This window comes from Manacus candei, unplaced genomic scaffold (genome assembly GCF_025592945.1).
Source record: "Manacus candei isolate 608988 ecotype Guabito, Panama unplaced genomic scaffold, ASM2559294v1 h1tg000076l, whole genome shotgun sequence".
NCBI classification, from domain to species: Eukaryota; Metazoa; Chordata; class Aves; order Passeriformes; family Pipridae; genus Manacus; species Manacus candei.
Window position 1 is genome coordinate 5,043,388 of NW_026138124.1, and position 23,991 is coordinate 5,067,378.

At 47.4% G+C, this 23,991-nt stretch overlaps 2 protein-coding genes across 8 annotated transcripts in view; one reads left to right on the top strand and one right to left on the bottom strand.

The window, feature by feature from the left end:
• Positions 1-176: 176 nt before the first annotated feature.
• LOC127481029 (nematocyst expressed protein 3-like) lies at positions 177-4,397 on the bottom strand. Its single transcript, XM_051809853.1, has 2 exons — positions 3,301-4,397; positions 177-684 (listed from the first exon to the last, which is right to left on the bottom strand). Exons 1-2 carry the CDS (start codon positions 3,837-3,839, stop codon positions 681-683), a joined length of 543 nt encoding a protein of 180 aa, XP_051665813.1. The 5' UTR covers positions 3,840-4,397; the 3' UTR covers positions 177-680.
• CUX1 (cut like homeobox 1) overlaps positions 2,647-23,991 on the top strand; it is a 271,261-nt gene continuing 249,916 nt past the window's right edge. For all 7 annotated transcript variants that reach the window (XM_051809840.1, XM_051809835.1, XM_051809836.1 and 4 more), the window contains exon 1: positions 2,647-2,798. In XM_051809840.1, the coding sequence (XP_051665800.1) occupies positions 2,736-2,798 (63 nt within the window). In that variant the 5' untranslated portion in view covers positions 2,647-2,735. The remainder of the gene's footprint in view (positions 2,799-23,991) is intronic.

The following is a 23,991-nucleotide window of genomic DNA, read 5'->3' on the forward strand; positions in this document are numbered from 1 at the left end:
GAATTATAGGTGCTCAGCGTTTGTCTCCCGGCACAGTTAAGGTTTCTCAGCACTTCCCAAAATCAGCTTACACTTATTCAAAATTATATAGCTAAAAGCTTTGGTATGTAGCCACAGAGCTTTTATTTCAAATTGGCAATAATGTAAGTTCTGCAAAAAGAAAGACTACAATAACGTTAAAAATATCATAAAATGTTATTTATATCAGGATACATTTGTTAGCCCATATGACAATCATTCATATTTCTTGACAGATATAAACCTCCGCTTAACACATTAGTATCATAAATATTACCAGATATAACACTGTAATGTAATACCTACCAAATGTATTTTAAAATATTACTCAATTTAAAACTTTGGATTTTAACCAGATGTGTTTCCAGAAAATGATTCGGGTCAGATGCTTTTTTCTTTCCCCTTTTCGGTGCGCGCGTGTTCAAAGCCGAGCGTTACTGTGTGATTTATTGTGCCATGACTGTGTGCCCCGAACCTAAAACAGCACCACGATACTTCATCCTTGAGGCTCACACACCTGCAGTCCAAACTAACAAGAGAAAACATCTACATGGCACGGCAGGAGCCTTTGAAATGTCTTTTTGCAGTTGCCTGGACACAGAACAGACTGGTAGAACAGGGAGGCAGCGGAGAAAGGGTGAAGACAGGAACTCCAGCCTCTTTCATCTAGAAAGGGGGGACCATGGAGAGATTAGAGGAAAGGATTTTGATTAGATCACTGGAATGTGAAATGATGCTTCCCAGGATTAAAATCCTATTTTAGAGCTACCAAACCGGTTACGGCGTTAGTCAGAATTCGGAGGCTCGCGCAGCTCCATCCCTGCGGACGCCGTCACTCCACAGCACCCTAAAACCTCTCCCTGCAGCAGGGGGGACCCCGGCCGGGCACCCCACACCTCCCCACTGTCATCTCAGCAAAGAGCTGCCCTCCCTCAAAGCCTGGCACTTCTGGAGGAAAAGGCATTTCCTTCTCCAAAGGCATCCCTGGGTCCAGCCCCACGGCAGCCACGGCTCTGGGATTTCGGTCTCCGTGGGCCCCCAGTCCACATCAGCAGGTGGAGGGTGGCATTTTCATAACCAAATGCCATTAGTTATATTCCCGGTGCAGCCAACTAACAATCCGAAGGTCTGTAGTTGTCAGGCTGATCATTACGTGGAACCCATTAACATAAAACCCGCCATCGCAATTAGTATCTTTGTAAGCAGCAGCCTCAGCAAAAAGTGGAAATGGAGGCTGAACTGATGGTGCTCTTCCAAAGGAGGCCGGCAGCAGATTGGGAAATAATCTGTGGCAATTGCTCTGCCGCTGTGTCTGCTGTAACTTCTCCAAAGACAGACAGAGCCATTTCCAAGCAGTCAGCCCACGGACTTGAGTGAGCACTAAATTCACTCGGTGATCAAATACAATTTGAGAAATAATCTACAATCACTCACTTACGGGGGGAAGATATATTTCCCTTTTACAGATGAAGTGCAAAACAGCGAAAGTAGCTGTATTTGGAAAAATACCGTGCGGCTTATTGATTCCAGAGGGGACAGGCACAGACCGCAGTTTTGCCCATTTCCCAGTAAAAACAAGGAATGCTTTCGCGGGGGGCAAGGTACCTGCAGCCTGGCTGCGTACACTGGTTTGTTTTGCCAGGAGATGAGCCTGCTAAAATGCCCTGCGCTTTTCAGGAAGGGAACAAGGAAAACGTTCGTATTTATAGCAACATTATTGTTTAGAACAAAATAACTTATTTCATCCTTTTAATCTCCGTTTCTATGGATATCCTGCGCGGGGCTGGGATCTGATTTTCCAGCCTCCGTGCGAGCCGTCCCCCGGCGGCACCGGCCCTGGCAGGGAGCGCCTGTCCGCGCCAAAGAAATCCCGTTCCAGGCGCTCTCGGACCGCCCCGGACAGCGCGAACCGGCTGTCCCCGACGCACTTTTTCATGGTTGTTTCCCCCAAACTCTCCGCGCTTGGCTAATTTTAGCCCCGCAGCTCCCCGAGCGGGCTCGCCCCCCCATCCACCCCTCCCCGCCGCCGCCGCTTCGGGCACCATTTGCGGGGCGATGCGATGCCCTGAGCCCGCCCCGCGCCCGCGGGGGCTCCGCGACCCCCCGCACCGGCCGCTCTCGCACTGCCCCGCATCCCCCCCGGCCCCGCACCGCCCGGCTGTCCCCGCATCCCCCCGCACCGCCCGGTTGCCCCCGCACCCCCCCGACATTGCCCAGGCCCGCATCCCCCCGCACTGTCCGCATCGCACTGCCCCGCATCCCCCCGCACTGCCCGGCCGGCCCCGCACCGCCCCGCTGTCCCCGCATCCCCCCGCACTGCCCGGCCGGCCCCGCACCGCCCCGCTGTCCCCGCATCCCCCCGCGCTGCCGGCGCCGCCCGGACCCCGCGCCGCCCCCGCGGGACTCGCGCCCGCCCCGCCCGCGGGTCCCCCCCGGGTGTGGGGCCGGGGGGGGTTTGCGGGGGGGTCGCTGCGAGCGCGCGGGCGCGGCGCCCCTTCCCCCCCCCGCGAGCGCGCGGGCTGAGTCCGTGTTCCGGGCGGGCTCCAGGCCGGGATTTGGGCGCTCCCTGCCCGCCTCCCTCCCCCTTGCCCCCCCGCCCCTCCTCCCCCCTCCCGCCGGCTCCCTCCCTCCCTCCCTCCCTCCCCCTCCCTCCCGGCTCCTGAACTCCAGCCCCTCTCTCTCTATCAGCCGCTCACTCTGTCTCAATATGTCTCAAGATGGCGGCCAATGTGGGATCGATGTTTCAATATTGGAAGCGCTTTGATTTACAGCAGCTGCAGGTCAGGCTCCCCCGCTCGCCGCACCGGCCGGGCCGCGCCGCCGGACCCCCCCCTCCCTCCCTTCTCCGCCTTCCCTCGGGCCCGGCCTCCCCCTCCTCCTCCCGCTGCCGGCCCGCGCCGCCTAAAGGGAACCCCCCGCTCCGCCCGGCCGCGGCGCTCCGCTCCCTCCGCCCCCCCCGCCATCGATCACCGGCCCCATCGGAAATTGATCCTCTTTGTTCAATTCATCGATCAGCCCAAGATGGCGCCGGAGCCGCCGCTGCCGGGGCCGCCGCCGCTTCGCCCGCTCCGTCCCGGGCTGCTCTCCCCCGCTCCGCGCTCCCCCCCGCCGGCGGCGCCGTGCGGGGCTCCGGGCGCGCCGGGACTCCCGGCGGCCGCCGCTCATCCCCCCGCCCGCCTCCTCCCGTCCCTCCCTCCCTCCCTCCCCGCCGCCTTGCCCCGCTTCCCGCCGCCGCGTCCCCCCGCCGCTTCTCCCTCGCCGGGAAGCCGGGGGAAAGTTTACCGAGTGCTGGGACTTTGTGTGTGTGGGGGCGCCGGGCGGGCTGGCGGTGCCGGCGCGGAGCGGCGGGGGCTGGGGGCGCTGTGGTGCCGGCCGGGCGGGCGGGCGCTCCCCGCGGGGTCCGGCCCTCGCTCCGCTCCGCTCCGCCGGGCGCGGGGGGCTCCGGCCGACGCCCTGCGACCGCCGCGGGCACCGCGCCGGGGACCCCGCCGGGGAGGAGGGAGCGGCGGGCTGGGAAGGGGCGAGCGCCGGCGAGCGGGGGGGACTCGCGGGAGGGCAGCGGCGGCAGCGCCGGGTGCGGGGAGGGGCGTCCCGGCCGGCGGGGCATCGCAGCGCATCTCCCCGCGGCGGCGGGAGGGCACGTTACATAATTCACGGGCTCTCCAGCCTCTCCTGCTGTCCAGGAGCTGACGGATGAGCGGAATATTGATGCTTTCTGCTGGTGCTGCCTCGGAACAGCCCAGAAGTGCCCTTTCCCTCCGGGGGAAAGTCCTGGCGGAGCGGCCTCCCCCCTGCCCCGGGGGTGCGTGCCCCGGGGCCATTGGGGATTCGGGCTTTCACAGAGTTCCCGGGGTGCAGATAAGGCCGGGGCGGGTTGTGGGGGGGGGCCGTGGGGGGAGAGGTTGTCAAACGCTGAATTGGTGCTGCTCCCGCCGTGAATGGGATTGCAACACGCGTGTCTCCCAGTTGATTGGCGCAGGAAGGCGCTGCCCTGCCTCTCCAAACCCGCCGCTGCCTCCCGTTTAAATAAATTGGCTCGAAAGCCGGCGGCTGCCCACCGCGGCCCCCGTGGAGGCGGTGGCGGAGCCGGCCGGAGCCCGCGGCGGGCGGAGGGATGGTGCGCTGATGCTGGGCAGAGCCGCATCCCCGCTGCAGGTGAGGGGATGCCCGCGGGGGGCTGCGAGCGGGACGCGGGTCCTGCCGCCCTCCCCTTCCCCCCGCCGGGCTCGCGGGAGCGGTGCTAAAAATCCCACCCCGGCAGCCCCCGAAGCGGGAAGCGCTGCGTAGGATCTGTGGTAGGAGGCTGGTCCCTTCTGACTTTCAGGTGCATTAGGAGGTGGGGTAAAGTAGCGTTTTGGTTTAGGCTTCTCCGTCGTCTTCCACCCCCTTTCCGTGTTTTATTGTTTCTTTTAAAGGTTTGGGATTAAGGTAGACTTGGCTGAACTTTGCTGACTTGAAAGGGTTCTTAATAGTGACCCAGAATACCTACAGGAATACAGAAAATGAGATCCAGATGTAGAATTGTATAAAATAAAATGGATTAAATTAAGATGTAGTTAAACAAGGTCTGACATCTCTAATTGTGGACTTTTGCTTTTGCCTCTGTGTATGTGTGGTTGTACTTGCTTAGCATAGGAAAATAAATGCTCCAAACATCACTGCCGTGGTGTTACATTTAAGGGTGAACAAGTCTAAATATTGCCAATAAAAATAAAGCCTTCGGAAATGCTTATTGATTAAAACATATTATGCTAAAGTATCTATCATGGAAATTAAATTCTAAAATGTAATGAAAGCAGCCAAATGGCATTTTGATAGATTGTTCTCTTCTGTTTTTGGTAAAAAATAGCTCACTTTTATCATAATTTAATTTCTGTGCATACTGTAAAACCTGTTGTGGAGTATCACCGTGCAAACCTTAATCTCGTTTTTGCAGACTAAATGTGACAGTCTGACTTGAACAGCTTGTAGCTTCTCCTTTGAAGCGTTCTGGTAACGCCAGCTTAGAGTTGTTTGAACAATATTCATTACCTGCTTTTGAGGACTGGTGATTATTTATACCCGTTGCGGATTGAGGCTGTTCACCTGTTGGCAGGTTCACCAGGCAATCTGTGCAGCACCGAGTTTATTAACTTTGCACACAGTCTGTCTGCAGAGTCCTGGAGTGACCAGGGAGGTGGAGAAGTACCTTCATCCATATGCAGAATAGTTAATTTGTTTCAAATTAGCTTTTTGGTTTTGTTGTGTTTTGTTTTTTTTTTTTTTCCTTCTTACCCACCCATCTGCGTGAAGAGGTAGTGTAATATTTACTCCCACTTGCAGATGAAGCAATATGCTATAAAAACTATCGTTACTGGGTATGAAGTTCAGTCCCATAGAACTGTCCATGCCTCCCTCCCTGCCTGTCCTTCATTTGTACCAGCGGATTTTGAGCGTGGAATTACAGAAAATAAAAATACTTACGTCTGTGTTTCCGCTACTCTATCCCAGGGCAAAAGCCCGAAGGATTTATGCTTAACACAATTCCACCTGAGCTCTGTAAGCTCCAGCTCGTGGAGCTCAGGCTCTAATGGCTTTGAAGCCCTGGTTTTTGTGCATGGGAAAGTTGTGAGGAGCTGGGACTGGGCAGTCCCGGAGCGCTGGCACCCGGCAGCTCCCAACTTCCTCTTCCACCTTCTGTTGAAAGGAGACGTTTAACTGTTGATGAGCTTCGACCTGCCTTGTGATATTCAGCAGCAGGTTTCTCAAGATTGTATCAATATTAATTAAAAACAGAGCCAGGAACACTTTAGGGTCTGACTTTTTAAATTATTTATTTCCTTTCACTAAATAACCTCTTGTTTATAGGGAGAGATAATTTCAAGTGTTGGAGACAGGATTAAATAATTCAGAACTTGGACTAAAGAACAAAAAGGGCTGTTCACAAATGGAATATGAGATGCAAAAATGGCAGCTTCCTACAGGTATCAAACGGGGCTCTTCACTTGAGACTGTACCTGCAAGGCACAGAGCTGAACATTAACCCCTTTCTCTAGCAAAGGTTGCCTGCATTTCCTAAAGCAGTTGTGGAATTGGCACAGCATTTCTGCCTGGGTTTGCCACTGAGTGAAGATGGCCCCGTGTCTGATAACTGATGGGGAGGGAATTGCAGCGCACAGAGAAAACAGATCCTCACAAACAGGGAATATTGTGGCAATAAATGCAAATTAAGTCACTGGAGAAATGCTGTTGCCCTCGAGTTAAAGCTGTGTCTCCTGTTTGGAAGCAGTTGTGTGATGGGAATCAGTTCAGCAGTGGGAAGGTAACCTGCTGTTCTGTGGTCCTGTCTTGTTTGTAGTTTTTGGTGTCACCATCACCTTCACCAGAAAAACAGCGTTTTGCTGGGGAACGGGAAAAGGAGCGTCGTGTTCCCCTGGGCACAGCACGCAGCTCTCCTTGACAGCTTCCTTAATATTTCTGGATATGTGTGGCTGTATCAGTGTCAGAGGAGGCAGCTGGGCTCTGGGACCAGCAGCAGCATTGCATGAGTAAGTCCAGCTCGAGTCTCAGATCTGAGCTGGATCTGCAGGATGACTGGGAGAAGTTAATACCCTTTGAAAACTTACCAAACTATCTGTAGTTATTTTGACAATAAACACAAGTCTCAAAATGTCATTGGAGCTTTTTAGGACAGGCACACACGCTGCTAAAAAGTACAGTTTCTTATTGCTTTTGACCAGAACGGCAGAACTTGTTACCATCAAGCTGGGGAGTGAAAATCTAAAGGCAAATCTTGCTCATGTTGTTTGTTTTTTAAAATCTCATCCTGGTATTGCATCATATATGATTAAAGTAAGGATTGAGTATTAGTTCTGTGGCAAGCTGTGACTAATTGTTTAGGGTAAACCATTGATCTTATAAAATCTATAACAAAGTCTTGAAAAACTAAGTAGTAATGAGTAGCTTTTAAATCCTGAAGTGCTTCTCTTACTGAATTAGAAACAGGTGGAGTTGTTGGCATCTTTTAGTTGAGTCTGATGGTACCAGAGCACAAGCTGATTTGCAGTAAGGGAAGGAGCTCACATGCTTCAGCAGAAGTGGAATTAGTGATCAGGTCTTAGTGTTTAATTTTGTTCATCTGTGCAGGTCACTGCAGAACTTGTTTCTGTCCTAAAAGTAGTCAGTGCTTTTCTATTTATAATGGTAGTTAAATGTGCATCTAGAAAAGAGTCTCCAGCTACTATGAACATATTTCTGCTCCCCCCCCCACAGCTGATCAGAGTCATGTAGGGAAAGCAGCTTGGTGGTTCTGCAGGAAGATGCAATACAGGGAACTGAGGGATGTAAAAGCCAGGGCAGTGCTGCCAATGCACTCCCAGAGCAATCCCTGCTTCCCTGCAGCAGGAAAGCTTTGGCATTTTGTGGTGGTCAGGGTGATGCCCCCAGTGACATACTAGAAGAAAGGCCCTTGATGTGCTTCTGGCTCAAGAATTTGGCTTTCATAGCATTCCTTGAATCCTGTTCCTTGAGTCTTGTTCCTTGGAAGGAAATTTCTGACGGCTTTTCTCTCCCTTGCTCCTGTTCCTCCAGTGAAATAATGCCCATCTGAGACGTGGCAGAATCAGTGCATGTTTAAATCACTCTGCTCTAGTGCCAAGTTTGTGGTTAATTGGATAATGTATTGAGAAATGCAGGAGGGAGGATTTGGAGCATGGTAATGGTTGGGAGGTTTTTTTTGAAAAAAAAAAAAATAAAATTGCATTGCTTGGCTGTGTGTAACAATACCAGATAAGTAATGGGTGAAACATTTGCTAGGGAAGAAATGACATGCAGTCTGAAATTCCAGTGAACAGTTATTCTGTATTTGCAAGCTGATTTGTAATGCAAAAAGTAGATGTAGAAAAATGTATAGTCCAAAGTTTTGGTTTGATCACGCTGAGGCCAGGAATAAAGACAGTTTATTTATTGGGTAGAGAACAAATACATGGATGCTTAGTATTTCTTAAAACACCAAGCAGGTGCTTTATTGGCTTGTGGTCTTTTTTATGTAAGCAGGGTACAAAGTTCCCATCTTGTATATCCAGGTTTTTCTTGCACGGGTTCTTTGTGCTTGGTTGTTTCCCATATACTTTGTGGGCAAGGCCTTGAAAATACAATGTTCTGTGGATTGAGAATGCAGTGACAGTGTTCCAGCTTTGCATAAAGGAGTGGGGAGGAAGATGAGAAGCTGAGAAGGGGAAAGCTGCAATGGGATGGTTTGCAGAAGACAGGGAGTTTTAGGATGAAGAAACTTGTGCAGGAACACTCACATGTGGGATTGTGGGTGTGGGGTGGAATGTACCAGGAAAGATGGGAGAAACTTAGACCTCACAGTCAACAATAATAACTTTAAATTAGTAAATATGTGATAAATCTTACTAATTTTGTGACACATGTATTCTCAGCTTTTTTTTATTTGTTGCTGTCTCTGGTTTCATGAGACAAATCATTAATTTCTGCTTTTATTGGTAGTAATACTGAAGAAAATACAGGATATTGCATTGGTTGGGTTGTGAGGAGCCTGGAAATGCAGACAGATTGCTGAATGCTAACAGCATTAAGTTTTTATAAAAGATTAAACTCAGTTGGGTGTAGGATGTGACAGTGGGTCTTCCCTGCTGTCCAACAGTACTGGGATTTCTGGGAGAGCAGGAGGCAGTAGAGAATTTGTACCAAATCCCCCTCTGCTCCCTGGTCGTGCTTCTGTTTTGACTCTGGCAAGACACAGCAGTTCTTACTTGGTCACTTCTGTGACTTAGCAGAGTTGAACACTAAGGCTGAATAAATGTAATTTGGGGTCTGAAGGTGCTGAAGGCGGGAGAGGCCCGATGGCTCCCTGTGGGTGTGTTACAGCAGGCACTGGGGAGAAGCTGGAGCCTGTCACACTAAAGCTGTCTGAGAGCTTTTGCCTCCTTGCCTCGCAATAATTCGATGCCTTCATTGACAGTTGGGGTAAGAAGGAGGTTTCTGTGGGGGCTGGAGTTGTGCTGCCTTTCCTGGGGTGGTGCTCGTCCTCCTCCCAGCTGGATTCATGGGCTGCTCTGGCAAGACAGAGGTGAAGATTACCTGGTCTTTGAAAGGCTCAAAAGCAGATGCACAGAAGTATTTTAAGCTGCTGTATTTAGATGCTTTAAATTCCCCCACATCTTTGTGTTTCTGGCTGGGAGGTTTTTAAGGCAGGGGAGGATGTAGGCCACGGCTCTCTTGGAGGCTTTTCCGAGGAGTTCTTCCATCAGAGCTGAGCAGATCCTGTGGATGTGTGGAAATGTACCTCAGTGAATAAGGAAGCTTGGACAGAGATAGCAACATCTGGTTTTTGTGAATGGTATGAAAATTCAGGCTAAGTTTTCTAAATTTCAGCTAAACTGGTAAATGGCTGGACAGATTCCACAGTGGAGCCAGACCATTCCTCTTCCTGAATCCAGTGGGCTTGTGTTTGGCTGATGGCCAGGTCAGCCTGGCTGTGCATTGCACACGAGTCTGCAGGGGAGACCAAACTGTGGTCTGATTCCTGCCAACATTGGATTGTATCCCTTGAGCTCTGGAGATGGGATGCTCCTGTGCTGCTGTGTTATTGTGTTGCTGTGGGATTGCTTTTATGGGCTTGGGGAGGGTGTGTGCAGGGCACTTGGATCAGTTCTGCTGCTTGCACTGCAGAGGTCTTTCCTTGCTGAGGAATGTTGGCTTCTGTCTGTGGCTCACGTGTGGCAAGCTGAGGACAGCAACGTTGGAGGGAAGTAAAAATAAATCCTAGTGGAGTGGGGGAAGTGACACTGTTTAAAGGACTGGATGGGACAGAGGGAAGTGGTGAAGAAAGGAAGGAGTTCAGGAGTGAGCTTAAGCCTGGGACTTGGAAGTGAAACTCATACTGCAGAGCAGTTGGGAGGAGGCATTTATATAAATGCCCAGCATTTATATAAATATTGGGCAGTGCAGCTGGGCAGGATGGGGGGTCTCCCAACAAATGCCTGGCTGTAGTGTTGCCACCAAATCCAGCTCACCTGCACTCACTGACTGCATAAAGGGATCACCTGGGGTTTGCCACCAGGCTGTCCTTGTGGAAACATCCTGGGAAAATCTGTACATGAGGTGCTGGGGTGATGGTATGACTTCAGAGTACACTGACAGATTTTTAATGTCACCCTGTGACAAACAGGGTTTATGTTCCTGGCAGCTTTTTAACCACCTGGATGGTATTTTCAGGTGTGATGAATAGTAGGAGCATTCTCATTATTCTCACTTAAAAAAAAAGGAGGGGGGCAAAAAAAGGGGAATTTAATAGCTTTTGACTTTTTGTTTTGTTTGGGTTTTTTTTTTAATGAAGACTCAGACTAGATATATCTTAGATGCCAAAAGGTTGTATGTTCTATGTGGAAAAGCCCTGACTTATTCCTGTAGAAACAAAACTACAAAGCCAGAAAGGGGAGTGCTGCAGATGATGAAGTACAGTGGAAGTCTGATGGGTTAAGTCTCACTCCTGTTCTCTTTGGTGCCTTTGCTAGGTATTTGAGGTTTCATGGTGTTGCTGATCTGATATTTTCAGGAAAACACAAGATTTCTCTTACCCAGGGGTCACCTTAAGCTGGGATGCATCAGCCCACCCAAAATCCCTGCACTGTGAACAGTTCCTTTGGGCAGTGATGCTCAGTGGGACTGGCACTGACACCCTGAGCCTTTAGTTGGTTTGGATTTGGTGTGAGCACAGTCAGGAGGTAGCAGTGACTCTGAAATGAGCTGGGAGTCCCAGTCTCACTGTCAGCAGCTGATGCATCCCCATTCCCAGTGTTGCCATGGGCTGCTCCAGCCCCTGAGCGTGTCCTGGGCCTCCACTGGTTTGTTCTCCATCTGGGAAACCCTGATAATGCTCCCAGACCCTCTTTGAGATACCAGATTGTGAGTTAGCAGTTACTGTTCTTTTGCTACTACTTAATTCTACTCTGTGGATAAATAAGACTCAGTGGTTACATTCTCTGCTAAAAAATACTTTTTTTAGCAGTATTTTAAATGGTTTAAACAGGGGATGTGCTACTGTTGATTTGTAGGTACTTTTCAGGCTGTTGCTGGAAATAATATCTACAGAAGAGAATGTGAAAAAAGAACTGAGTAGTTGAGTGTCCTAAAAGAATATTATGGATGATTGATAGTAAATCACTGGAAGAAAATGTTTCTTGCAGATGGCTATAAAGTTGTAATCTAGAGTTGCTCATACACAGACACACTCTTACTTTAGAACATACCTCCCTGTTGTTTGGTGTACTGAGGGCCAGATAGGCAATTTATCAAGTTTCCCTTCAGATTTCTCTGTACATTAAAGGCTGCTTAAAATTTACATTATAGACAGCCAGTGATATGAATGTTGAATTTAATATTCATCAGGCTGTGGTTGCATCATTTCAAACTGCAGCCAAAGATCTGAAACATCTCCCTGTTTCAGCAGGACAGGCCAGCCACTGCCAGCTCAGGGGAAGGAGGATCTTCAGCCCCAAGCCATGGACAATAACTGATGGCCAAAGACAGGGAGGGAGGTGCTCAGAGCAGGTTTTCTGTGGGGTGTTAGACCTGTACCTGAAGGCTGAAATTCATTATTCACCAAACACACATGATGGGGTAGCTCGAAACTTTTTTTCCGTCAACTTTTATCTTTTATCCAAGTTGTCCAGTGTGAGTATTGATAGCCTGCTCAGGCTGTCAGCAGGGTCAGAGGTGGTGCTTCAGATGTCTGTTTGTGCCATCAGGAGTATTGATCCCCTGCTCATTGCACGTGTGCTCGTGTCCTGCACAGCGATGAGGCTGCGGCTCCGGCAACTCGGCAGAGGGGAACCAGCTCGATCCCTGTTCAGCACAGCACACAGCCCTGACCCACTGAGCATTACTGCATGGGCTCCATTTTTAACACATGTGTAGCCACAGCCTGCTGGCTCAGCCTGGGTGGAAGAAGCTGCCCTTTTCATGGTTAAGTTGTGAGCAGAGATGAATCCCTCCGTCCTAGTCCAGTGACGTCTCACCCTTCCCTTTATCTCATGTTTCTAATCAGCTTTGTTCTTTTTCTTGTTACTTCATTGATGTGACATACAAATGTTGTCACAGTAGCTCAATAAAATTTATACTTGTGTCTCGTCTGTAATTATTTTTCATTTTATTTTTATTGGGTGTTTACACGTTTTATTGCATGTTCGCGTCAAAGTAAATTTGTATCATGTTGTCACTTGGATGTTTGCTTCATTTGCAACCATAAATAAAATGTACCCTTTGTCTGGATCTGAAACTTGAGAGTGTTAATTTTGTCAGTGAGCTGCATATCTGTTTTTCTACTGCAGCTTTTGTGGGTGCTGGTTAATATTGACAGTACTCAGCTTTGGTTTGGTATGTCTGGTATGAGCATAGCTGCTTTTCTAATACTAATTGTGGAGATGGGATAATATTAAACATTTAAAAACAAGGAGCCAGTAGTCTTACAATTGATCTTCTGTGGAGAGACCTCTGTGCAGAGTTGCTTACACAATTGTAACCTTAGTTCCTGTTGTGTGAGTGTGAGAAGGGTTTCATATTTTTAAAAAATAAAAAGTTGTGAATGCACTGGTTTCTCCTCCCTTTCCCTCTCTTTCAGGAGCTCTAATTTTCTTTTCCTTATGGTCTTCTGTGCATTTTCTTTGGCATGGAGTCTTGCTATTGAAATTCTTGGGATGTTGGAAAGGGGCAGCTTGATAATACCATGTCTTCAGCTCATCTCTCCTGCTCTTCACAACAGCTTGCCTGTTTTTTCAGGCAAACATACTTTATACTCCTAATTACTACTTGAAATCAGAATATATTTTTTTCTTAATTCTTTATAAAAGTGAGTCAGGGGGTGCTGTGCTCGTGCTTCCCAGGATGCAAGAAGCATTAGGTGTGTGGTGAAGCAGAGAGCGAGGAGGGGAGAACTCTATAATTCTCCAAGAATTTATTTTGTGTACTTTCCTGATGAGAGGAACTTTTCTGCTGTGAGCCTTGATCCTCTGAAACTGTGGGTGCTGTCTGGTCCTTAACCCCTGCAGGACTGGGGATTGATTCCCTGTTTTACATCAGGGTTTGAATCAAATTAAACTGTCTTACTAAGCCCCGCTCTCAGTTTTATGTCCAAAACATTAAAAACATTGTTTGGTGTTTCCATGCTTGTGAGGAGGAGCTGATTTCAGGCTTTTTTTTTTTAATGTGCAGGCAGAGCTCTGGTTAGTCCCGTGGTTGGAAGGTTGTATTGTGAAGCTGAGTTCTTCTGTACAGCTTGGGATAGACATTTTTCTCTCTGTGAGGCCTTTCCTGTGCTCCAGGCCATCAGCTCAAGAGGCTGGAACTATGTGGGATTTTTTCCTTCGAGTAGTGGTGTGTTAAATACAGCACAAAATTATTAAAACAGCACACACACTGTGCTGTGATCAGCTTGGTTTAGATCATAAATTACAATTTGCATCTGAGATGTCCTGGCATATCCTGAGAATAGTTAGTTCTTTAATATGCCAAGCTAAGTAAAACTTGATTAGTGTCACTATCTGGGATTTTCTGTCCTGTAAATAGAACTTGAAGTCTAAAATTGGAACAGTGAAAAAACCTACTTTAACTGGGATTAGAGGAAGAATTTAGTAGTTCAGATTGATTTCAGGATCTTAGAAAGTGGTCACGGTGTCCAAGAGCTGTTGTATGTGCCATTTCATAAAAATTAACTTTACTGGAAAGGCTAAGAAGTTACTTTGGTACTGTAGCACGTTCTTCTTGGCCATCCAGCACAGTCTCCCAGTGTTGGAAAAGGTGCTTTTGGTGCTTGGCTGCTCCCTGTGTGCCAAAGGTGTTGTTGTGTCTCCAGGCTCGAGGGTTTGCACTCCCGACACCCGGAGGATCCTTGCTGGGGAACGGGGACGGCAGGCAGGAATTCAGGATTAGAGGCTTTCTCCTGGAGCACACAAGGAGGTGTGGAAGCTCCTTAAATCAGGAAATGATGGCTCTATGGATTAGTTTTCATCTCTAGGTGAGCTTGGGTTTTGTGGAGGCTGCTGAGGTGGAAGCTAGTGAGCCAGCAGGAATGGCTGGTGTGGGAAAGCTCCGCGAGTGCTCTTGTGCTGGGCATTCAGTGCTCTTGTCCTGCTTCTAGGGATGTCATGGCAAACTGCAGTCACACTTCAGAGTGCTTTACGCCCTATTTATTTGCTGTAGTCATTTTAGCAACCAGTTGTGAAGTTAATTTCAGTGGTAAGAAATATTCATTCTATATCTGGTGGTTGTTTTTTTTTTTTTTAAAGTTGTTGGTTGGCAGCAGCCTCTTTGTACCGTGTCTTGATTGTCAGCTCTTCATTATAAATTTACTTTCTAAATGCTGACTTAAGGCCTGACACTTTGTTTGTTTAACTGTCAGTTACACTACTTGGGAGACCTAATAAAAGCCTCTCAGATCTTCCTATTGAATTAGGCCATCCTTTACCACCCCGGTGACTGAAGTAAAACAACTGTAATAGTCTTATTCCATATCTATCCCATTTTTTCTGAATTCTGGTTAGACTGTCTTCTGATACTGTCCTCACTGTGACAGCCATTCTCTGGCAAAAGGTCGCTGTAATGTTTTAATTGGATTTTTCAGCTGCAAGGAATATAAAAATATAAGTTTATTAATAGAGTGGCTTTGATCTTGAAGGATTCCAAAACATTTGCTGCACTGCACGTACAGGAATGGTTTAGTTTTCCTGCTCCTTCAGGGATAATCAATTTTGTCGTGGAGCATGGGACCTGGATGTTCTGCCTAGGAGGTCATGGGGAGGCAGGGGGAAATCTGGGAAGGCAGAATGTTCTTCCCCAGCTGGAATTTCCCCGGGACGCAGAATCGAACAGCGATGCTGTCGAAGGTGCCAAAGGATCCTTCATGAGTTGTTTTGGTTTTGTTTTTCATCTGAAATCTTTGAGAAAGGTCACGGGCAATAGACAATTAGAGAAACACTTAACTGACCCTGTTAGTGTATTTTTGTGGAGTTATTGTGCTGTACAGCTATTGCTGCTTCACACAGATGGTTATTGCTGGTTTCCATCTGTTCGTTAAGGAAAAGTTAAGACAGAAAACAGCAATTTTGACCGGGTTTTTTGCCAGAACCTGTAGGTTTTATTTCTTCTTTGGCCACGTCGGGTTAATGTGGTGGGTGCAGTGTGCTGTGGTTTCAAGGAAAAGAGATCAAAGTGGGATCATGTCTGTGCAATATGGGTCACAACAGCAGTTTCCTGTGTTTCGGGCACCCTTTGCTTTGAACAGTCCTCAGGTATGTGCTGTGATATCACCCTGGCAGGGGGCCAGGCCAAGGGAAAGACTCTGACCAAGACTCACTTTCTGGAAACCATTTAAGCATTTGTGGCCAAAAAGACCCTCAGCTCGTGTTGCTGCTTGTTCCCAGTTTAACCTCAGTGCTCTGTGTGACCTCACGGTGCCCTAGTGGAGTTTTCCCTGGTTTTGCTAAAATCTGCTCCCTTAAAAGTTAAAAACTTCAAAGTCTTTCAAGGCTTGCAGGTGTGGGAGCTTCCTCCTGGCACTGATGTAGGTGAGCTGACACCAGTTCTAGTGCTCATGGCGATCCTCCATGTCTCAATTCCTGAGGAAAGGTGGGAGAGGGAGCCCCAGAGAGGCACAAACATTATCTGGGGTTTCACCCAATAAAGAACAAAGCACAACGAAAAACTTTTCTTCAAAGTCCCATCACCCTGCTTGTGGCACTCAGAGTTTTTCTTCACCTCACTCCTTTCTTTGAACTGCTGGATGGTTTGTTCTCACAGGGCTGCTTTCAGAAATTTCAGGTGGGATGGAAAAATGAACTTGTCTGGAGGGAGAGTTGTTTGCAGGGGTCCTGAGCAGGGAACACAACACTCATTTCTCTGACTCCTTTGCCAGTTGCTCAACCAGATGCCCCCAGTAGTTTGTGCTGTAAGATGTTAAGTAATTAGATCATTCAGATTCTAGTTAAACATAATTAAAGCCCTGTGCAAACTGAGTGAGGCTGACAGGTTTTATAGGTTGGCCATAGCAAAAATATCAGATGATATAACTCAGCGTTAATACAAAAAGATTTAAGCCTCCCTGCCCTCAAATAAAGAGGTGTTTAGTCTTCAAATTTAATCCTTAATTAGAGCTACAATTTATGGAACTTACTAAAAACGCTTTCAGGGTCTTGGAAGCCTCACTCGAAAGTGCTCCCACATAGTGTTTGCTTGTTGAAATTTCTTCTGCTCTCCTGAGTTTGAAATGGAGAACTTACTTAGCAGTTGTGTCAAGTTAAGCAGAAAGATAACAGAATTTTGCAATTTTTCCCCTGTAATTTGAGTTAGTGGGTAAGTCAGTTGCAGAGCTGCTCCTGTACTTGAGAAAGGTTTGAACAAGTAGCACCATCTCTGGTTTTCGCGCTCTGGTTTCCTTTCCCAGCGTGTAGCTGACTTGGATTTTGGGATGGTCTGGCTGTAGCACAGCCTGTGTAAGGTGGTGCCTTGGCTCCCACCAGTGATCCCACTGCAGTTGGGTCCAAACCCATCCCATTCCCTTGGTTATTGTTAAACAGCAGAGCTGCAGAGAGTCGCTGTGGAACACAGCCGTGTCTGGAGGTATTGCCAAGTGAAAAAGTAAATGCGGGACTGTGAGCACAGGGCTGAAACATGAGTTACATGTTCCAGCCTTTGATTATTGTTGTTTTATTACAACACTTTGAAGCTAATCTTGATTATTTCTCTCCCTCGTTTTACAGATATGACACGTTATTTTGTTGTTTGTTTGCTGGCAGGCGAAACATATTTTCTGAAGGAAAGTGTTAACAGATCCGCTGATAAAATGTCTGTCTTCTAAAAACTGTCTGAAGACAAATTGAGTATTTGTCTACATGTGCTGTTCACACTGTTGTACCAAACAAATTAGCAAGATGATTCTTGTCTTTTCTACGACGTAAACTTTCTTTTCCAATGTTGTAAGAGCCCAGAACTGTGAGCTGGACCCAGGGTGATCCTTGTTCTGCCGAGTGCTCTGAAAGCTGATTGGAGTCAATAACCAAAAATTAGGTACAGAAGATTCACAGGAAAGTTACATTGGAAAATTCAGATTTTAGTAGTAAAGGGGATTTTGCAGTTAGACATAGTTAAAGCAGAAAAATCAGGAGGAAGAAATCTGCAGTTATTTCTTGGCAATCCTGAATGAAGCAGTTGCCTTGCCCGGTACTGAAAACAGCTCCTTTGCATGCGCTGCAGAGTTATTTGATGCAATAACTTCCCACGTCCCCTCCAGCCTCTCCCCACCGTGCTCAGTTATGTCACTGTGTGATGCTCCGAGCCTCGCTGTCCTGGCTGGAATCTCGAGACTGTTTCCAAGCTTGTATTTCTCACTTGGCAGCACACGCTGCGGCTGGTGGGCAATCTGCCGGATCCCTTTTTTGTCAAACATCCGAGTTGGTGTCTGACACTGAATCCGGGGATAAGAGCGGGGAGAGTGAAATGTACAGTGGGACTGAAGATATCTGCTGGGTGTCTTTGTGCATTTTTCTGTGCTTATTGCTTGTGATTGATTCTCGGCTCCTGTGGTGATAGAATGACAGATTTTGCTCTTTCCTTTCGTGTTTTAAGGGATTTGCATGACCTGGTGAGAGGCAAATTTTCAGCTACTCCTTTTTTTAATCAAGTGCTATCTGCTTACAGGTGAAAAACTCAGTTTCAGGAAAATCCCCTAAAGTTCTATAGAAACAAACCAGTTTTATAAAGGTGTGTGTACGTGTGTGTGTATGTTTGTGTAAACACACAAGCTCGCACAAGCACAATCTCCTTTCTGGATCAGCTCCCACCATGCAAAATACAAACCTGAAAGGGCTATAATTGATTATGTGCAATAGGAGACAAACAACCAAGATTTTGGGAGAGGGCAGGGTGTGGTCCAGATCTGGCAAAACATTTAAGAACTGAACATTATTTTTTCAAAGGTAGGAAAACTTTAAAACATTGGTCCAAGAGTTAAGACTGGTTGGGAGAAGGAAAAGAGTACAGTAAACTGAGACATCCCTTTGGAGGGGGAGGTGTCGGGGGAGGAATTGGGAAGAAAGAACACGCAAGTTTAGGTTAGTACATGTTCATGTTCTTCTGGTTTTTTAACTTCATTTGTTTCCCTGGCAGATGTCCCATGGCTTTGAGGCCTTTGTCTGTGTGAGAGAGAACATGAAGGAGGGCTTGGCAGGACGCTTGGGGTTGTGTGGAATAGCTGGTAGTCGTATTTATAGTCGCTGTTGTCTCTTGGCTTATGCAACTTTGATAACCGGCAATCGCTCTGTAGAGTTTCGTGTCGTGTTGGCAACTCGGCTTTGCCCGAGTTCCCTCCACTGATTCTGTAGGTACAGCTCAGGTACAAATTTTTGTAAGGTCTTGTCACATCCACAGACCTTTGTTGTCACAGAATACTTTACTTTTTGTAGGCAGCCCCCGTATTAGACTCCCTCAAAACATCTCCATACGTTACATGCAACTCTGTTTAACTGAGTTGAGAAACAGCCTTTTAAAAAAGATCTCACAGTCCTCAAGTGATAAGATTTTTCTGAGCATTGTAGCCTATATATATATGTAAATGTTAAATATATATATAGTGCATCCTCCTTTAAAGGTACTTCATTTTTTTAATGACTCTTGTACCTCAGTGTTTTATTTTGTCTTCTTTTGACTTGCTAAAATGCAGAGGGGAGTTGGTCCTGCAGCCTCTCTGGTCTGCAGGGGAAGAGGAACAATATTTGGTGGCTGCGAGGGTTTGAACCTCCTGGTCACCTTTTACTTTCTCTGTGGCTCTAAATGGATTTATAACTCTGTAGCTTTATGCCTTTAAAACACCTGCTGTAATTGCTGAGAAATATCCTCCATGTCAGCCTTTATTGCTTACTGTGATTATGCTTCTGGTAACCAGCCTTTTCGTCAGACTCATAAAAGAAGTTTCTCATAACAGGATTCTGAACAGAGCTAAACAATATGCAGAGTTCAAAGTGCAAATGTGTTTTATTGGGGAAAGGAGATTATTCTGCTGTTCTTCGATTCCCTTAATTTGAGACTTCCAGGTGCTCTGTGCTGAGTACATGCATAAGTTTAAAAAAGTCATGTTCTACCCATTTCATTGATGGGAGTTGTGTGAGAGCCTTTTTATGGCAGGTCTAGAGGTAAGAGGAATGTGCAGACACGTTCTTGAACTTCTGTACTCTGGTTTTTATCCATTAGCAGAGTTTGCACATGAACTGTACAAAAGGTTGAAAAAATGCTGCTTAATGGTGCTGATCTAGCACCTAAACTGTGTGAATGCTGAAAAATCTGTCCTGAGAGATTTTGTACCTTCAACTTAGGGCTGGTCTTCTGCTTCCCAGCAAAGCCAGGGTCCTGTGAGGCTGGAGGGGGGTGAGGGCTGAACTCTCAGTATGTTTGGATGGGGAAATATGTTATATTTGATAATTCTGCATAAAGAAACATCACTGAGCTGTGTATTCTCACAACAGTGAAGGCAGAGAGGCTACAAGATCCTCAGACAGTTGAACTCTGTGTTGTACTCCCTTGATCTTGATGTCTCCCCTGGCATCCTCCAGGTGGACATCAGAGGGTTGGGAAATTGTGGTTTAACATTGCAAATCAGCTCAGTATATTAGTTCTTGTAAACTGTTTCTGGAGATTGCAGGATTGAGGAGGTGTTATTTATCATCACTTTTAGCTAAAGAGTTCCACCCATGCAAAATTCTCAGCGCTGTGAGAGTTACACTTTTTGGTAGGCGGGTTGTTCTCAGAATCTCGAGCAGAGGAAAAGGTGGTGAATAGTTATTTTCGGGCCCTTTTAAAATATGAAAATAGAATTATTGGGATTAGTTGGTATTTCTGCCTTGGAAATTTGGGCTAGACTTCGAAGGATAGGTGGAATTTTTTGGGAGAAACGAGGTGCTGTAGATTGGTGGAGACTGGAGTCGGAGAAGACAAAGTAACTGAGTGTGGGTCGCTCGGCGTGTCTCAGATGAAGGAAGCCAAGCCTTGTCCTGCTCTGAAGCGGCAGAAGGATGTGTATGAGCCTCAGAAAATGCTGCTGAGCGTTCAGTTTGCGGTGCAGTTGCCTCTGCCCTGTGTGCTGTGGGGTTTTGGTGGGCTTGAATACAGCTGTGGACTGCTGTGGGGCACAGACCTGGTGCCACCTCGTGCAGGTGCTTCGTGCTGCTGGGCAGAACCTGCCCGGGTGGTTGGAGCCGTTTCCCCGCGGGACAGGGACAGCGAGAGGCTGGATTTCTTTTTCAGGCAGAGACTGTATCATAGAGCATTAAAATCAAACACCGTGGGATGGCAAATACTGTTTTTTAAACTAGTTGGCTTGTTGTAGCTGTGATAATCTGTGTTGATCAACCCTTTTGGTGTTTGCTACAAAATTTATTCTAAAAGGCATGGTAGCTCCTTCTCCTTGGTGGCGATCCAAATCGGCTCTGCTGCCAAACTTGGCACTGGTGCCAGTGGTTTGCTTTAGCTGATCTAAGAATATAATACAGATGGTTTGATAGTCAGCACAGATATATACAGATGGCTTGAAACTTTCGGATTTCTTCGTTTCATTCCATTGTTTCTTCTCGGTATATCAAGTATCTCCAGAGATATATAAATATATACATATATATATATAAGTGCTATTCTTAAAACAATCTGATCTGTATTTGTTTTAGCTTGTGGCTGCTGTTGCTATAAGATTTTGTCAGCAAAGGCTGGTGTTCCATGCAAGCTCCACGTTCAGCATGTCGGCACAGGCGTGGTTATTTATCAGGCACGAGAATCCTCCTGTCAGGCTGCTTGACCACCACACCTGTAGATACTCTCCAGTTACATGGGATGGAGAAGGCACATCCCACAGAGAGAATCTGTGGATCCAAAAATCCAAAGCTTGTGGTTGCCCACACTGGCTCTGTTCGCTGTTGCTGACCCTGGTGGTGACGCCTTTCCGTGTTGGAAGCAGTGAGGTTTTAGCCTCGTGTAACAGTTCAGGCACATCAGGGAGCTCTGGCTGAAGGCTGGATAGTTTGCTTTCAGTGCTCATTACAGCCCGTTGATCTCCTGCCAGCAGAAGTTTGTAGGTTGGCAGTTGGTTCCTGCTGGCTACAGGTGTGTGACATCAGTTGCCTGCTGGCAGGACGGGGCGTAAATGGAATCGTGACATCATAACTTCAGTGCTCTCCCTGCACACAGTGTATTGCTGCTGACACAGAGCATTGCCTGGGCAGAGGGTACAAATAGCCTCTGCTTTGACTTGCTTCTGATCTGCTCGTTTGTGGGAGATCCTCGCTCTGCAGGTCGGGGTTATTGACAGCTCTGTCCTGTGCCTGGAACTCGGAGGTGGTAGTATAGACTTACTTCTGAGCAGTGATTTACTCAGCTGCCTTCATAAGGCTGTTCAAGTGCTTAACAACGCAATTAATGTAATTTAAGGACAGTTAAAAGCACTAGTGGTTCTTTTCAACTTAATTTTAAATGCTGAGACAGATTAAGCAGTTTGAACAACGACACAGTTCTGGTCTATAGCCACTGAACGTTTAAATAAAACATAATAAAACCACTTGGGATTTTGAATCCAAAACTTGTGAACCACTGAAGTGAATGATTATGGATATATTGCCTTGTTCTGGGATCATCACATGTCTGACAGGTTAAGCATGATCAGTGCAAGTCACTATTTAGGTGGGAGACCTGTAATGAATATTTCAATGCTTTAGGAGGTGCTGCTGGAGACTTCACCACATTGTACATCTCTTGAGTTCATTTCAGTTCCACTGCAGATACTGGCATGATGGTAATTCCTGAGATGAGACATGAAAGAGATTTATGCATCTCTGAATGCATCATATTCCATGTGCATGGAGGCATTTTATCTAAATAGCTGGGTAGGTTTTTTTGGTGTAAATAGTTTATATTTTGCAGGCTCTTTTCCCCCTAAGTTTCACTAATGCTTCAGTTGATATTCTTAATTCACTTCATATTTTAATAGAGAGATGTTAATAGGTTACCAAACAGGAAGGAAAATTGCCTAAGAGTATCCTTATGGTGAAGCTGCCAACCAGGTCCATCAACCCAGCTCTGGGATGAGGCAGTGGAACTCTGTTCCCTTGGGTACAAAGGCCCATCCTGTTCCATGGCTTTGTGGAGCAGGGCAGTTCCACCTTTGTTGATGAGGGGAGAGATGTTGGCTGTTCATGTTGGCAGTTACAGCAAGAATAAAGTGGTACCTAACTGTCCTTTGGTCAAATAAAAGCACTGAGGGCAGGGAGGACGCTGTGGAAAGCAGTATTTTACAGGGAATGCAGTGGCTCATGCCTTGAGCACTGAGCTCACTGGAGGTATGTGTAGATTAAAGGGAAACATGAATCCAGAATGGAGCGTGACTGTGGAAAAGCTTTGGTCAAATGATCCTCTGCACGGTGGAAACAGAGACACCTCAGTTGTAGGTGGCTGATGCAGGGCCATTAAGCTGGCTTCAGAGTGCAGTCCTAGAAGTTAATGGTGCTGGGGCACTCAGCTGAGGTGATCTGACACCAGAAGTCAGATCAGTTGAGAACAAACAATGTGTTTGGTAAAACTGGCCTTGGCTTATGGGCTGTTAAAGCGTTCGAGTTAGTTTTGAAAAGGTAGTTTGTCTTTGAAAAACCAGGTGCTCATGTGATAAGTTTGTTCAAACAGTCCTTTTCTACCAGCCTCGAGAACTTGGGTTCTGCTTCAGCCTTATTGAAGACAAAGTAGTTCTTAAAATTTATCTTCATCCTTGCTCAGTAAGGATGGAGCCCAACTGGGGTGTTTCCCAGAGAGCTGGTTTCGGAGTGACTGACTGGTGATGATGAGTGGCAGAATTAGCATAAACTCAGAGCTACGGTTGGCTGGTGCCAATTGGCTGTGTGGGTATAAGAGTGGCTCTTGGGAGCGATGACAGAGCCTGATTTTTATCCCTCCCTCCCTCTCTCTCACCCCCCATCTTCCCACACCCCATCTTCCCACCCAGCGTGCTGAATATCCGTCTGGTTGTTAAATACTTGAAAATCAACCTCCTTTAGCAGCCTGGATCAGGCTCTGGGGAGGATGGTTAAAAAGAGAGGGCTTGTTTGGGGTGGGTTCGTAGAAGCAGCTGTGTGTTGGGGTGTCCAGCACTGGGAGGACTCCAGCAGAGGCTCTGGAGGTGTCTGTCTGTGCTGGGATGTCTGGGATGTGTCTCCCCACACCCCGAGCTCTCGGCGTTACGTGATTCCTCGGCGAGCGTTGTTGGTGGTGGCACGGGGCCAGCTTGTCATGTCAGTGTTGAAAATTCCGCTGCACTTCTCCAAACGCTCCCAACCTGTCCCGATCTGCCCGGTAACCTCGGTGGCTCCAGGAGCTCCACACGCCAGGCAGGGCTGCTCGGAGTCCTGGCCACGTCTGACCCGCTCCCTGTGGCCTGGGATCAGCCAGTGGAAAGGGTGTGGTGGAGGAGAAAGGAGCTGTGCGTGTGGCCAGCCTGGTTACATCTTTTAGAACATCTTTGAGACAGGTTAAAGACTTATTTTGAAAGTTTTCTCTTTACACGTGGAAGAACAACCACCTCTAAAGCATCTCATGGTGGGCCAACCCAGGGGTAGAAGTTCTCTCTCCCATTCTCTTCAGGTCTCACCGTAAGTCAGGCAGATTTTAAGATGACTTCAAGACTACTTAAACACCTTGAGTTTTTCAGCTTTGCAGACTCATTAAGACCTCTCAAATCCAAGGCATACAGAGCCCTGTCCAACCTGACCTTGAATGTTTCCAGGGATGGGGCATCTACCACCCCTCTGGTTAACATGTCCCAGTGTTTCACCAACCTCATCATAAAAATTTTTTTCCTTCTTTCCAGGCTGAGGTCTGAGGGTTTTATCCCACACTGGGCAGGGCAGTGAATCCCTACCTGCCTGTTCTGGCTTGGGAGTGCTCCCAGTTTTT